Source organism: Rhopalosiphum padi, chromosome 3 (genome assembly GCF_020882245.1).
Source record: "Rhopalosiphum padi isolate XX-2018 chromosome 3, ASM2088224v1, whole genome shotgun sequence".
Taxonomy (NCBI): Eukaryota; Metazoa; Arthropoda; class Insecta; order Hemiptera; family Aphididae; genus Rhopalosiphum; species Rhopalosiphum padi.
The window spans coordinates 6,782,445-6,800,721 of NC_083599.1; the positions used below are offsets into that span (position 1 = coordinate 6,782,445).

The 18,277-nt window shown below is 25.7% G+C and overlaps 1 protein-coding gene across 3 annotated transcripts in view; it reads left to right on the forward strand.

Annotated features, from left to right (window-relative positions):
• Window positions 1–18,277, forward strand: part of LOC132923876 (synaptotagmin-7) — a 188,486-nt gene that overhangs the window by 121,652 nt on the left and 48,557 nt on the right. For all 3 annotated transcript variants that reach the window (XM_060987860.1, XM_060987859.1, XM_060987861.1), the window contains exons 3-4: window positions 2,336–2,552; window positions 6,407–6,538. In XM_060987860.1, the coding sequence (XP_060843843.1) occupies window positions 2,336–2,552; window positions 6,407–6,538 (349 nt within the window). The remainder of the gene's footprint in view (window positions 1–2,335; window positions 2,553–6,406; window positions 6,539–18,277) is intronic.

Here is an 18,277-nt window from a genome sequence, read left to right on the forward strand (position 1 = left end):
TTATTAACGCAAATTATATATTAATGTTAATGTTTCATTTTATCCAACCAATCGAAAATCTGTAAGTTTCCGATTATTTTGGTCAGAATATCCTTTCGATTCTACACGGAATAAAATTATTTGGAAAGCATTGAATTTTGAAATACTTTGTTGATTAGATTTTGCGAACAAGGTTTTTTTTTTTATATACGTCTAAACTTATATCGTTGATTTCCCAACACTCCTTGAGGAGTTACGATGATTTTTTTTCGCTTAGCATGGCAGTATATTATTATTGTATACGTGTATCGTGACAATTCTAAAAATCCATCATGAAACTCGGCCGGTGATGTATTTCGCAAAAATATAAAAAAAAAAAATAAAGATATTTATTTTTATTTCATTTCGCTTTTATTTTTATTTTTTTATTTGATCTGTCATAGTTTTTGTTGGGTACCCAAAACCTATTTGTTATAAGAACCGCTGAAATTGGCAGGTGTCCCATTGAGTATTTTGTCAAGAACAAGGGGACGGACAGACGTCGACCCTAAGATGACCAAACTTGCGACAGATGACAAACGATCTTTGTAGATAATACCCGTTTAATTAGTTTTTGCTGTATCAGCGTTATGTGTTTAGCACAATAGAAGTGTATTTTGAGATAAACCAAAAACAAATCAAAAAAAAAAAATATTAATCAAACGTGACCATAGATATGGCTTTTAAAGTTTTTTAAAATTTCAAAAACTTTATTCATTGTCTACACTCTACAAGATAGATTTTTATGAATTTGATATTTTATTGCTCCAAATTTTTCTCGAATGCTATGATTTCAATTCAATAATCATGGTTTACTCGTGATTCACAATATAATAACATTTTATAGTGTAATTTAATTGGTCAAAAGAAATGTAAAGAAAAACAATAGTAGTGGTTAATTATGTGCAACATTATTATTATAATATTATTATCATAAATTTATTTATAACCGTTTTAATAGTTCTGTGATGGTATGCGATCAACCGTCTATACGCCCAATTGTTAGTCGGCCAGTAAAAATATATATTTATGGTCTTCTTTTTTTAGTAATTAATTAATAAAATGTATGCTTAAATTAATCCTAGAACGCTAATCATATTATATTATACTGCAATTGCTAACCACTCGTCTAATAAACGAACTTCGCCACAATTATAATATTCATTGGCACCTTATATATTCTATTACATTATATTTTAGTAAATTTAGAGTTTAGAATAATCATTAATTGATTCAATCTAAGTCGAAATTATTATTTTTTCAAACGAATATAATTGAAATATAACATAATGGATCATATAGAGATCAAAATAATTTTGAATTTATTCCGTATATATTATATTTATTTTTTTTTTTTGGTAAGACCTTCGTTTTTTATTTTCGTATTACGAATGTTTAAAATATATTAAGTTAAAAATTATATAAATCTAAAACCATTTGATAAACATTTTTTCTCTGCTCCACTCTCCTCAATCTTAGGGAGTTTCCACTGTTTGAAATAAGCATAATAATTCAATAATGTTTCCCCACACCTACTTCCTATCGCTGTTGAATTGTTTATCCCAAACTAACGGTATAGTGTATAATAATATATTGTAGAACACTTTTGTCGATAGAAAATGTGTAAAAAAAAACTTTTATGTCGTCTATCAAGTAAAAAGCGCGTCGACAAATTTACGAATCATAATACAGCGATAAATCACGTACCAAATCGTAATTTCTTACATCGAAATCGCTCAATCGATCCGCTTTAAGTCTTTTTATTTTACCCATACTTACCAGAGGATAATTCTTGTATGAATTATGTCTTCGTGGTTGTATCTTTTGTATAATACTAACTCTTGTTACCGTTCATGCCGTTTTTCAAAAACATTTTAAAATAAAACAAAAGTCAGCCGCAGTAGAATTACTACGCGTGTTATGCACTATCGAAAAGGTGGTCATTAAATATTATTTAATTTTCAATTTTTTTTTTTTATATTAACTTATGAACTTAACTAGCTTAAATTGCTGTTTAAATAACTTAGTTTTTTTCAGTTAATTAAAATATAATGCACCATATTTATAAACTATTTTAATAGTTGTATACTTGTATACATTCATAATACTAAATATGGTTTTAAATACAAATAATATAATGCTTATATAACTATAACAGTAATAATATTATAATTTCTGTTATATTTCTTAATAGAATAATATTATTATATTACTTATGTATTTATACACTATACAGTCACAAAATATTTTTTTATGTATGACCCATGTACAAAATCGCTTCGATCGGCATCTGATCAACATTGTTTTCGTTTTACAGTTCGCCAAACTTCGGCGGCGGATCGTCCTCGAAGCCCGGGCACGCTGCCAGCGCTGATGATGTGTCGGCGTCTGCGAGCAGCCATTACCACCACGGCGGATCTTCGTCCGCAGCCAGTGCCACTGAGCACTTGCTGCACAAGGACATAGCGGCTGTGGCGCAGGGAGGATGGAACGTGACAAAGTCACTGATGAATGTCAAAGCCGAGGAAGACAACGTGAGTATAAAAAACATAATAATATTATGATATTTTCACTATGTACCTGTGTATCACTAGATCCGTGAATCGATATTTAAAAGGTTAGATTACAACTATATTATTGTTAGGTATTTTGAACGATTAATTAATTATTTTGTTGTACCTAATTTAAAAACTTTTTACTATTAGGTACCTAAATATAAAATGAATATATAACATAATATAATGATAGGTATTTACTTACACATTTCAATTTAGATTGATATTAGACTATTTATACATTGGAAATATTTGCACCATTAATATATTTATAATATTGTACTTCTCAAAAATTTTCCGAGATGTCTTAAATTTAATAAGTTTCTGACCACGTTAAAACACTATATATTATTTATTATATATTTTTATTTATCATTATATTGAATTGTAATCATTTTATCATAAATGAAACATTATAATATTAATTGTTTTCATAAAACATTTTAACTTTGAAAATAATAATGTTTTCCAAATATTTACCATCATAAAAAGTTATACGAGTATAAAACGTCTCTCATAAATATCTATAGTATTAAAAATTGAAAAATAAATTGTTTTAAATAATACATCGCAGTCAAAAATAAATTGTTTCCTATGTGTAAACTATAATTAATGTTTGCAACCCAACAAAACAGAACTCAGTGATATTGCGTTACTTATTTTGTATTTTAATATTTATTAATACATTAAAATTATTTAATATAATATAATAGTTATGAGTATTTAATAAATACTTTTTTTATTTATTATTTATAATATATTAATTTATCTAACTCGTATGAGTTTGACAACATTGAAATTTAGAATATATAATAATAATAATAAATAAATTGCTTGAATCACGATTCAAAACCACTCCGTAGGCTCTTTATTTTATGTTTGATGGCACTAATCATTGGACGACTCGTATTATTAATATTGAATTTGGTGGACAGCGTTGGTCGTACACATACGGTATGCCATAAAAGAATTCATGACTAATGTACAACGATATTCGTCGGTAGAAATTGGAAGTGCTGGGAATTACTTTTCCACCGGTCAGCTGGCCTATATTATATTACTAATGTGGCTTCCATTTAGGTCTTGTTGAATTTCCGATCGTAAAAGTTGTTTTTTCGCATATTCGCATTTTTTATTATTGTAATATTGACAAAGTGTAATAGTCGATTATTTTCTCTATATATTTTTTATTGTTTAAATTAAAACAAAGAATGGATATTCATTACAATCACCCATTCATTGAGGGTCAATTGGGACGGGGAAATATGTTGGATATATGTACCTAATTAACACGTGGACTCGAATAAAAAATAAGTGCATTGTTCCTAATGTATTACCTTTTTTTATATTATACTAATTTTATATATAATTGTGGACATATTTTAATTTTCACACTATTTACATGATAAAATATCCTTTGAAAAATTAGCTGACATACCAAATCCATTCACAATCATTTTTCAAATATAATAATTTATCATTATTTTAAAATGTTATGCATTTTGACTACCGTTACAGTGGCTTACTCAATGATGAGGAAAAGTCGACTCTAACTGAACAGAGACTGACCCGGTGTTTTTAAAAATTATATTTTCCAAGTATTCTATCTATATTATAATATTAAATATTACTTGAATCTTAATACAAAAAAATACAATTATAATTTATTTTTTATATGATTTAAAATTTAAAATTGCGTACATGTATGTACATCTAAGTTATTTTTTTCATAAGACGGACACTCTTTTAATGCTATTTTGATTGATGTGCAAGTGGCATTATTATTTGCCTGACTTGAAATAGTTTAGAATATTATAATAGTGAAATTGCATAAAAATTAAATTCTTTAACTATATGATTAGGTATATAGTAAAATGCCTGATTTCACTATATGCCTACGGCATATATATATATATAATATATGTATATATTATATATATATATATATATAATATATGTATATATAAACTACTCATCATGATGATAATTGCACGTCAGAGAAACTTTTAATTGTATTCATTATATATTTAAAATAATCACCACAATTATTCTCAGCGACCGTCTAATAGTTTTGACAAGTTAAAACATTTTTTTTAATCGCTAAGAGCGAGCAGAAATTGTCTGAAATTTAACAAATATATATACTATTCGAACGTTCTCAACCAACCGGCTCTTAACGTGTTTTATAGCCTTAAACCAGAAACATTTTTACTTATCATCTTAAAAAATTTTCTCATGAAGCACAGTTCTAAATTATTGATGAGATGAGTAAGCAAGTGATAGGTATTTTATTAGATACTTTAAAAACGTTATAATTTAATTATTTAATATGATAACCGTTTATTATAAAGTATACTGTTTATATATACATAGTTTAATATAGTAGAACCTCGATAACTTGAATCTCTATAAGTCGAATTTTATTTTCGCCCCCCAACCGATACGAGTTATCGAGGTTCCCCTGTATATTGCATACAAGTACTCAAATTCATAATCCTAAAAATTATGTTGAACGCTTGAAATTTCAAAGTCATTACTCATTTCAGTTTGTTTGTTCAAAAATAAGTACTTTTTGCGGTGCCAATACACATGGAGTATAAAAAATAAACATTTAAAAATTATAATAATTATAAAGTGTTGCAAAAATAGGTCATAATAAAAGTAAAAATATAAAAAAATTTGAATATTTTGCCTTAAGATAAGTATTTTAACAATAATATATTTTTTAAATTTTGATTAAAACATTTAATTTTGAAAAAATAAATTGTACAATATTTTATTTTAACTTCTAAAATTCCACGTCATTTTATTTAAACCTGGACATATAATGTAATAATATTTTTAATTCACTGAAAAATGGACTAATGAACAAATTTATATCATAAATAATAAATATATTAATCTTCTTTCCCATCACTATTCGCTATATCTATTATAAAATAAATTTCTCTAGTTTTATATACAACGAATAAAATACAATACTCTCTGCTTGTATATATGTAGGGTTATTTACCAAGTATTTTTTACTTAAATTTCTCTCTAATAATGGATCAATATATTATAAATATTGGATTTTATTTTTATATTAGATCTTTTATTTAATTTAAGAAAAATAACCGTTTTTTTTTTACCGCGAGTTGATTTTTTTTATCATATGTAAATCGAAATTTGAAGAAGAAGTTTCTAATTTCCAAGTTATGAATATTCAATAACTAAGGAGTTATACTATTGTCGTTATGACAACAGTTAATGATTAAAATATTAATAGGATTAGAAGATGGCACTATGGGGATTATGATAGGTTCTTTGCACAATATAGTTATTGGAATAATAATAATTTATTAAAATTATAAAATTATAAAATTTGTAAAAATTGTTCAAGTTTAATAAATATTATCGTACTATTGACTTAATATTTCTTATTACTTTAAAATGTGTGTACAAAACCATAATCTGTAACCTAACTATAGTAGTATACTATTGTATATGCCAGTGTTACTTAGTTGAACAGTTGAGAAACTATTCTTTTGAATTTTAATTTAGATTAAATGTGTAAAGATTCGGTAGATAACTAATAATAGTCATAATTTATAATAGAAAAAAATGGATATGGTAAAATAAAACAATTTATAGGTAATAATATGCAATAATTATTTGGTGAAGAAAAAAATTAATAATTTGAACAAATGCATAACTATAATGGTTAAAGGGGGACGGGAGACGGCATTTGTGCTTGGAAAATCATTATTGTTATTATAATATAATAGTAATTTAATCTTTAACGATTTGACTGAATAGCATTAAAATTGATAATAATGGTTTTGTGATTTCAGCATGATCGCTGCCAATCTCTGATCGAGTTGAACAAAGAGCCGCCGGCCGTGCCATCCGAGAAAGTGGGCCAAATAAATTTTGGACTCGAATACGACTACCAGCAAAACACGTTGATCCTGCGCATAATCGCGGTAAGTCTTTCGATAATAACGACATCAACAACAATGGTAGCAACAAAAATAGGTAACACAATATAGTCAATGGAGGGGATTGCGGATACCTACTTAAATTGTACTATGTTGATTTTATCCGACAAAATCGAGCACTGTAGGGAACCCGAATCGTGCTCAGCATACGGATATTGCGAATTTCTTGTGTCGCCGGTTCGGCAAAAAGCTATTGCTTCCAAATAATATACATAACATTGTGTTTGCAGTGGCGTATTGAACTCTGTTTTACTTAAGAAGTAAAAATTTCAGCATATTACCCAACTATTTTGCTTAAATGTATTTTCCTAACAAAAACATTCGATTTTTGTCGCTTTGTGCCCTCCAAACAATGTATCGAACAACACACTTTAATTTTAACCCTCCCCCTACCCTCTTCCTTTTTACGCTGCATTCAAAACTATAATTTCTAAATATACTTGTTGATAATATAGTAATTTTTTTATGGTGATCATTAAATTAGGGAGTTTTGATTAATTTTAAAGATGCAATTGATAGTATTGCTAAATAATAATCATAAAAATACCTATTGAAGCACCTATATGACATTTTATCGGATATATTTTTATCGTAAGTACACAGTCTATTACAATAATCGATGAAAACTTAAATCAATTCAAACTCATTAACTCGATTCAATCGTTTGATATTTTTATTAATTTGATGAATGACAATTTAAAAAAAAATAATTATATTAATAACTAATAATATACTTAGGGAAAACATTAGTCACTCATTTCAATACAATAATTAATATAGGTATCAATGTATCGTTTATATATAAATATTATATAAATTGCTTTTTTAATTTACCCAACAAACAATACAAATTCATATTAAATTAATAATTTCATAAATGAATAAAAACACAAATTTATTTTTTAATTATTATTTTAAAATTCTAAACAGTATCTAGTTGTTCTACGCTTAAATATTATAGGATTTATAATTTGTTTTACCGAATGTCCTTTTTTGTACACATCGATAATATTTTATACTATTCATTCAACGATAGACACGTATATTTTAGTATTTTGATATTTGAATGTACATTACTTTGTACAAGTAAATTGTTTAGTGTACGATCATCGGTGTATAACTGTTTCATAGCTACGGTAAAAATTCATATGCTGAATATTGCTGATACAATATACATTATATTATACAGTTAAAATATGTGTGTAACCTAACTAATATGCGTAGTGAAATTTCCGTATTAGGAAGATTCAGTTTTATTGAGATTAAACGTAGTATGTATATAACTATATAAACATGCAGGGACTAAAGAAAAATTCCTTATTGGACAGATTTCTGTTTTATTGTGGGTCCACTTTAGACAGTTTTCACTATATTATGATATAATTATTTATGACAAATTCAACTTTATCGATTAAAAAAACAATAATATCTTTTACATTTTATGATAAAGTTTTTTTAAATAAAGAGTGATTATATTATTATTATTATTATTATATAATTTTTTATTACCATATATAAAGATTAACTTAATTATGATCCCTTTATTAAACATGTAATATTATAAATTATATTTGTATATACAATACGTCCTATATCACAGTTTTCATTGTAATAAGTGGTGTTTACTATAGTTACCGTAATAATTTTAAATTTAAAAATTAAATATGTTTTTATTTTTCATAAAGATAAAATATTTCAAGAAAATACATTTTTTGACATTTTAGATTACTTGGTATATTAAAGTATTATCTAAGTGATTAGTGTCACTTATTTTAATACGCAATGGGAATATAAATATTTTTTAAGTAAACTTAACTTATTGAGTTAACTGACTTAAACAAAAATTAATGTAATACTCGTAATTGAAAAGAAAAAATAGGTATAAAATAAAATTTCCAAAGTTGTCATTCGAAAAGTAATGACTAATGATATACAATATATTATTTGTATTTAGAATGTATATTACAGTGCATTAAAAGATAGAAAAAAAATACGTGATTATTATTTTATGTATATGTTTACACAAACCAATAACGGCTGATCGGTCGGTAGTTGCAGTAGGTTAGTATGATATTACATGAAATCGCACTGTAAGCCTTTGAGTTTTGACTTTAACTTCAAATCGTGTTTTTTTTTTCTTTGAGTACCTAATAATATTTTACTGTTGCGCGAGTAAACTACTGTTCGCACATCATCATTTTAAATATTGTTTTTTATACGCGCGTACATATAGGCGAACAGACGTATTATATAGCTTGTCTCAAAATTCTCGAGACGTTCGAAAATAATTCTTTCGATGATTTTATTTTATTTAAATAAAATACTACGGACAAAATGCATACATTATGCATCACTGTATAGTGCTAGGCGCTGACAACTCTTTTTTCGAGATCGAACAATTTGTTTGATTGGAATAAAAAAAAACAAGCTTATAAAAACAAATAAATCAAGTTTGTGTATAAATTTCTTTACTGCAGTAGGTACAATCAAAAAGTTGACTACCTACTACACGAACGAATTCGCCCTTTGAACTCGAATGCTCCGTGAGCATTTTATTCCAACATGTATATGCATAAGCATATATAGCCTCTACGCATTAAAATAAACTAAATCAACATTTGATTTGATCTAATGTACAGTAGTATATATTATTATGTAGAATTCTTATATATGTAAGTGTATATATATATATATATATATATATATATATTTATGCATATACCAATGTATCCATGTAACTCTATGATGAGCTTTTATCTTTTGTCATTTGACAATCAATCAATTGTTTACGTGTAGGTTGTATTTTTTTACGTAAATCGCTCTATTAAAAATAATTTAATCGACAGTAAAAAAATTGTTTATTTGTATTTAGTACGTCAATAAATTCACTTTCAGCTGTTGAGTTTAGAAAATTATAACAAAAATACTAAGTGGTGAGCAAAAATTGATGTCGATAAATAAATAAGCTCTTATTACGATGCTTTTAATGTAAACAAACCACTAAATATATCTTGATTCAATAAGTTTAAATACACAAATAACTAGGTAATTGCCTAACCTGTCCTGTATTTTCTCGATATTAAATACAAATTTATATTTAAAAAATATTATTTGTTAACTACTAATACTTGTAACTTGACTTTTGTAACGATGACCATCTAACTCAAATTAATTTTTCCTTTTAATTTGTTCACTTATTTTAGTGGTGGATACATACGAATTAAATTGTTTTATTCGTATTTATTATTTTTTTGTTTTACGAATAAATTGTAACTTTAAATAATATATTGTATTTAAACAGAGCTTAACTAGATACGGTGACTGCAGGTATTGGCAACTCGTTATCGACTATCAGCCAGAGTGCTTTTATAGACGTTGAATATTAATAAGATGATGATTCCGTAGTATCCTGGATAGGCTTAATACAGCAGATTCTTTACACTTTCATCTTAATAATAAAAATAATAATAATACATTAAACTTGAAAATAATCATAAGTCAACTACAAATTACAAGCTCGTCTTGTTTAAGGTATTGAATTACTAAAATTAAATAAAACAATAAAATAAAACAAGTGTACCATAAATAATGATTATGAAAAGTGTTTAAATTTATTTGAGGTAAGATCGAATTTGGATTTGGTAGTTTAAACAATTCAACACGATGACTCAAATGTATGCAATTATTATTCACTAAATTCCTATAGTTAGATTTATATGTGATTGTCTTTGCAGTATTTATATTAAGTATTTTCATTTTATCAAAAATCTAAATAAATTATCATTATCTTGTTCTTATCTTCGTTACATACCGTTTGCAAACACATTGTTTTAACATCACAAATCGACTTTTTTGGATTAAATCTTTGACAAGTCTTGTTATTACGAGTTCAGTCTATTAATATGCATTGACTTTCGTTAAAGTACTCAGTGGATATTATTTAAAAGCAATCATGTCCTTTCCCCACAATAATATAAATGTATAAACAAAGTACAGAAATATAATAAAAATATCGTTTAGTCTAATTTTCTATAGGTAAAATACAAAAAAAAAAAATGCACAATAATGAGATGTATATTAAAATTATAATAAAATAGTATTATAGTATAAAATTACTTGTACGACGATAAAGTGGTACTTTTTATCCTGTTTGCGGGCTGAATAGGTAATAATTTAATTTTTCTTTTGATGGAGACTTTTGTGACCAGTGATTATATTATTTAGCGCTAAAGTGAAATTGAGATTATACCTACCATGAAATAAATGAGGTGAAAAATTATATTATGAAGGTTATATTATTATATATCATTGAACGTAATTTTATTATTATAGTGATAAAACTAAAAAAAACTTTAAAGTGTTCTAAAAAGTTTTACTTTAACGAAACCTATTTGCAACGTTGACGACCGTTTTATTAATTTTTCAGAACCTATTATCACGTATAAAAATTATATCTTACACATGGTATCAATAATAATCAATATAATTACAGAATGACGATCAAGTGAAGTGTAATAATTGACCTTTCCACACGTGACCAGGACCTACAATAGTTTTGGTTTTAAAACGGAAGCTCCGATAAAAAGACTTCAAATCCATCTACCCCTCTAGATTATTACGGTGGAAAGCTTAAAAAAATATATTTCTAAACCACTATCACGCACGAAATCAATCAAGAATTTAAATTTTCATATAGATAAATAATTATTATTGTCTTCATTCTTGAGTGCCCGAAACGCATCCCTGACTTATTTTTTCTTAAACTCCGACAAATCGATTAACGATAACGCGATTTATTAAGAGTGCGTTGCATATCCATAGTTTGTTGTATAAAAATAAGGTTTGCGTAAATAAATAATCTGTAGAAGCTGTGATAGTTAGTACTAAAATTACTAAATTATCATAGAAAATGCAATAGAATAATATTTATCCATAAACGACATAATTTGTAATTTTTTGTTGGATAAAAAGAGTTTTCATAAATTTTTAAAGTTAAGGTTTTTTTTAAATTTTTTAATAAATTACAAAATACTAGAGGATCAATTAATACATTTTTAAAAACACTTATTCCAATATAAACAAAATATTGGTTATTTTATAATAATTTCAAGACAATAATTTTGTTTCGAATCAATCAAAACTATTTTTGTTAAAAACATTTCTTATAATTTATAATAGTGCCATGTTTAAAGCAGTGATTGTTTCGTCTGTCTGAATAGCATCCGGTTAAGAGATAAAAATCGATTTAATGTGATTTACTAAATAATTGCAGTGGCTGGAGTATAACAACACAAAAATACTTTTATTTTACGAGAATTTAAGAATTACAAACGACATGCTGGACATCCAAATACTTCCATTAAATATAGAATATAGATTGTATTTCATGATTGTTATAATGATCTAGAATATAAACATTAATAAATTAACTGTATGAAACGAAACAATTAAAAAAAAAAAGAAAAAAATGACGGATAAAGCATAAAAAAGGGGGATATTTTTTACAAATCTAAAATATGTAATATAAAACAATAAACAGATATCGAATTTATCTGCCTTATATGTTAAGTTATTAAATTATTTGTTTTATATGTATATAAAAGTCGAATACACCACAAAGTTTATCAATTATCATCTATATCGTAGATATATATTTATTTTAATTTTAATCTTTATTTACGGAATATAATATCAATTACAATTTAAATATAACAATGTAGTACAGAAAAAACAGTGTAAATATAACATAATAATTGCAATATTTAACATATTAATATAGATTTATAACTAATAGGTTAAAATAACATTTTTTTTTTTAAATAACATACTAAGATAATTTATGAGTTAAGAAAAAGAATATAATATGAAACAATGAAGCGATATGAATAGATATTATAGATCGTATATTTGGTTTGACTACTACTACTACTACTACTACTTACAGTAATAAATTGTGGTTATTCATGTATAACCATTTTAAGATAAATTCTCGTAATTACACGACGATAAACGTCGTTTAACCTAAAAACTGACATGGACCACTACTTTTGGAGTACTTTTAATATTATATTTTAAATTTATTAAAGGCTTAAAATTTTAATTTTTCTCTACAGATCATTAACATTGCCTATATTAATCCCTTTAAAAAGAAGGCGTGTGTCATACATGCATTGTTACACGGTCTGATATAGATATAGAGTCTTACGACTTATTTATTTCACCGCAAGCTACTGCAAAGCTCCATACGCGGTTACTTATACGGGCTCGCTACAGTATCCTTTGACGTAACAAAAACCCGCTATAGTATACGCCGTCAAAGATGTTTTTATATTTTACGTTTTATAATAAAGTGATTCTCGTCTACATAATAATAATATGTAAATGCATTTTCTGTATATGTTCGTAATCACATATTTTACAAAGAACTAACAAGGATATAAACACGGGACTACATTCAAGTTATTTTGAATACGAACTTTAATACATAAAGTGTATTCATAAAATTTCGTTAAAAATAATCAGCGAAACGTCATCTGAATAGAAATAACATGGAAAAACAATATCGTATATTATGTCCTATAATAGTAGTTGTTGTTCGTTGATATGTTTTCGTTTTGATTTCACTGTAAAGCGTTAAAAAATGGCTTACAGTCACGTAATGTACTTTCTATGTAACCGTCCTGATATAATAGTTAATTATACCATTTGAAGTTGAAAAAAAATGTAAGCATTTGACATATTGGGAACAATTATTTATCGTTTTAGCAAAACACTAAAAACACAAATTGTTTTCTGTTAATACATTGAATTACAAAAAAAAAAAAAATTAAAAAAAAACTTCACTTCAAAAAACAAAACATGAAAATACAATGTTACAAAGGTTAGGTTGAAAAAAACCAAGGATCGCAGTTAATATTGTTACTAGAGAACAGCAGTTCCGGAAAATTTCGTAAATAACAACTATTTTTTTTCCACAGCACCAGAAAATATCAATAATATCGAAAAATTAAGGATTTTAAAATAATATGTGTCCAAAATACCCAGTTTTCAGAAAATTAAAAAATAAATATTTAGTTTCACTAAACATAATCTAAATTTTAAACCAAAAAATATTACAATTTAAAAAAATAAACAAAAAAAAACTAATTTTTAAAATTAAAACAATTTATAGCATCTATTAAATTAAAACTAACAACATGTACCATATTTTAAATTCCGATTTGTCAATAAATTTATTGATATTATACATCTTACATTTTAAATATTTAAACAAAATATACAAAATAATGTAGTTATATTTAAATAAAAAATACATCTATCAATAAATACGAGTACACAACTGTCAATAAAACCAAAAATAATAACTGAAAAAAATGGCTTTTGTCTGTTTTTGGTATTTCAAAAAAGGGTTAGGAATGCAAACCTAACTATATACTACTAACTATAAAATATAGAATAAGCGAGTTGTATCCACTATAGACTTTAAAATTTAAATTATAGTAATTTATTATTATTTAATTAGTATTAATTCATTACCTACCATTATTCCTTGGATAGTTTTTTATAATTTTTAGTTTATTTTAATTGTTTATTAAAAAATGATTATATTTTTTTAAGACTCATTTTTCAAATTTGTATGGAAATCTTCCAAATTATTCCTTTGAGAGAATATTATATTTATTATGTATGTTAATACAATACATAAAATATAAAGACTTACCAAACGCACTAATTAATTTTAAAGTTTCTCCTCCCCCAAAGATCACTTTAGTTTATTTATTAAAATGGGTTCGGTAACGAAATATAAGAACAATAAACCTATTTGATTGCGTTCGTGATCGTTATTTTTAAATATATTAGTTAAACATAATTTGTAACGTCAAACGTTGAGTTTGGATAACATTTACTGTAGCCCAAATGTCAACCGTCAATTTATTGCCCAGACAATAATAGAGAAAATCAAAACCATCTTATAAAATTCGACATCATCGAAAATTGTATTAGTTTGGCAATAATATATTAAACAAGTAATCTATAAATATTAAATTCCGATAAATAAAAAAAATAAAATAATAATAACAATAATCTTCTCTAATATAATATATTATATAGTATTGATACGCAATTCGTTATTTAAATTATATATTTTATCAACCGTAATAAAGTTAGTGACTTGGAAACAAATTAACACGATACCATCAAGCGGAAAAAAATCTAAAATCAAAAATACATTTGTACAAAAGGGTACAATACAGTATATATTATGTACTATACATGATATCCAATAAGAAAAATAATCAATTTTTTTGTTTTTATGGGTTTTCTTTTATGTGAACTATTAAGACGATGCCACATTATTCTCGTTATTATTGTATACAATTAATTATTGTGGTAGAAATGTTGGCTAAATATATCCCTTTTTTTTAATATAAAATTAACCTACGCTAAAAAATTAATATGTAGCTTAAGGCTTTTACCAAGTAAAAAAAAAAAAATAAATTAATAACTATAGTCATTTATAAATAAAAATAAACAGTCAGATATTAATATTACCATTATTTACCTATACGCATTTCTTTGTATAATATAATATACTTCATCTGCAGTTATCATAGTGATTAATATTGTTGAGTAAATAAATTATTATGTCTGTGACTGATCTAATAGTAAGTTTTACTTCTGCGTTTTCTTGCCCTTGACATTTTCGTGGAAATATTGATGACTTTTCACTGTGTACCTCATCTGTTAATGGCTGGCACAGATTGGACACAGACTGATAATCTTAGATGTTTTGATTTCGAGTGACACGAACGATATTTTTTCACCAGTTCACAACGATTATTTTTGTTATATTTTTTGGTGAACTCTTTTTTTTTCGTATCAAAAGTGTATTGAAAATGTTTATGTAGCTACTTCATACATTAGACCACCGAGGAAACGTTTCAAGAGGACACATTTTATTGCATTTTCTTAACTATACGTCTCAAACCATATGCGTCGATTATCGAAAAACAATTATAAATTATTTTCAATAAGCGCTTCGCTAAGGATCGTATTTCCCGAATTTCGACGATTTATTGGCATCGGTTTTGAATATCAGAGCCAACCACAATTATTATACCTTGCCGAAGTGCGAAAATCTATGGTTTCTTCCGACTTACTATAATATTAAAATTGTCATATGTATCTGTGGATTAATATTTCGTATTTTTCCATTATTAATTTTACATTCTATTTTTTGAATAAGAAATGTATATTTACTGTTTATCAAAAAAATGCGATGATATGACAAAATGATTTTACATACGTCAAATACGTGCTTGTAATTTAAATGTAATATAGTTTTTAATTTATTTTTTATTATACTATCCTGTACCTTATACGAGTATCGAGTAAGCGTTTTAGTATCACACTGCTATATACATTTATACAATGTATTAGAAATTCGAAAATCTCTCTCCTAAAAATATTAAAACATAATAATTATGAGTATAAAAAATGAAATCGTATCATATAATTAAAATTAAATTTTATATAAAAATATAAAAATTCGAATAAAATATATTTAAATACATTATTTTTTGTTATACGTATCCAAATGGTTTAATTTTATCAATATATTAAAAAAAAAAAAAATAATACAGTCATTGCTAATTAAATAATAATTTGTTTTATCTTTCTCGGGGATTTATGAATAAATATCTCGGTGTTCATTAATGACATAGTTGCGATAGTGTTGTTCTTTTGAAGGCCTATAAATACTCAAATATTTTTGTTTAATGTAGTTATATTTATTTAATGTTACCTATATTACATTTACATAAAACTAATAAAAATAGATAATAATGGTAATATAATATTTTAAAATCACTTTCCTCAATAATTATTACCTATTTGTTCGTTTTATTCTTATAGTTGAGTTTCGGAACACATCTTTTTTTTTAATTTGAAGTAAATGTGAATGAAGTACGTGCTACTTTTCTGAAATAATTTTCATAATATGTCTTTAATTTTTGTAAGTTGAATCGAAATTAACCAAAATATTTTCTATATTTGGAGGACTGCAAACGGCTGCGTACTACGAATTGCATTCCTAAAAACGAAAATATACGTCATGACAACCAAATTTCATTTATAGTTTTAGCACAACACGTCCGGTTCCATCCACAGTTTTCCAGTGATTGTTCCTATAGTTGCGTCTGCAACAATAATATTGTTGTTATATTTCTATATTTATTGTAAAAACTCGTAGATAACCTCAATTATCGATAACTTATCTATATAAACACCACCTTACAATTTATTGTTTGGAATTAATTTCAGTTTTTTAGTGATAAAAATAAACAATTCTATTGTATTAATATTGATGGATAAAAATTTGATTTCGAAAATTTTTTAAATGGTAATTTAATCGAATTTAAAAAATATGATAAGATGTAGAAAAAAAGATTTTATTGAAAATAGTATGACTAAGTATGAAATAAAAATACATCACGTACAAAAATTGGTGTAAAAAAATGTACGGGTTTTATAAAATTTAAAAAAAAATTCATATACATTTTAAAACAATAAATAATTTGTAATTATTATTAAAACGTTAACCCATAATATCGTGGGTCTATAAGAATTCCTAAAACAGACTCCAAAATCTCCGTTATACTCGTAAGCAATATAATATTTATTCACTTCATTGTGTTATTTTTTTTTTCGTAAATGTCAAACATTTTTTTTTTTTAGTACAATCATCATTAGTACGGGTATTTCCTATTGATTTATATTATATTAATATTATAATGGAATCGCAATTATAATGTCTAGCCTTGAACTTTATTTTGAATGACATTCTGCTTCGACAAGGGAATGACTGCGGTTAGACGGAAGCCAATAATTGTTTATAAAGTGTATACAAAAAAACTTACTTACGATGAAAACCATAAGCTGTTTTAGAATTTATAAAACAGTCTTTGCAGAGTCTCCGTTACGGGATATAATATTAATTTAAGACATCGAATTATTATTTTTCGTAAACTTCGAACGTTGTTTAATACGATTTGACGAATGTATTTTTAAAAAGGAATACCGATTTTATGTATAAACTTCCGATTAAATATATAAACTATAGTTATTGCAGTGATTTATTTTTAAATTAAAACATAAGAATGAAGTCGGCGCACGAAAACTAATTGTCGACAGAATAATTAAACAAACATATTATACTATAATATGTATAATAATTTCCTAAAACAGTTGTGATAATATATTATTATTTTAACGGTTTTATGCATATCCAAGAGAACATGTCAGTTTTAAATTACGTTCAAGTTTCAAACCGGTAGAAATGTTCGCCTAACTTTACATTATGTGTTGACGTTTACTTTCTCTTGTTTGCTATTTTAACGTGCTACATCTCGAGACGAATATACTTTGGCCAACTTTACAAACCGCGAAGAAACACACACGATGTTATGGTATAGTCACCTACACGTATTATACTGCACAGTTCCGAGCGTACAGGTTTCGGTGTGTATATCAAACGCAGATAAAAAAATATTGTGATGCGTTTATCGTATTTTCTATTGCACCTCGCCGACAATAGGAAATAATAATATTGATACGTTCAATACAATATTGTAGGTATTATATAATATGTAGGTACCTGCGCGTGTTATGCGTTAGTGTTATTACGACCATATAATATCGATTGTTTAGACATTTTGCGGGTAG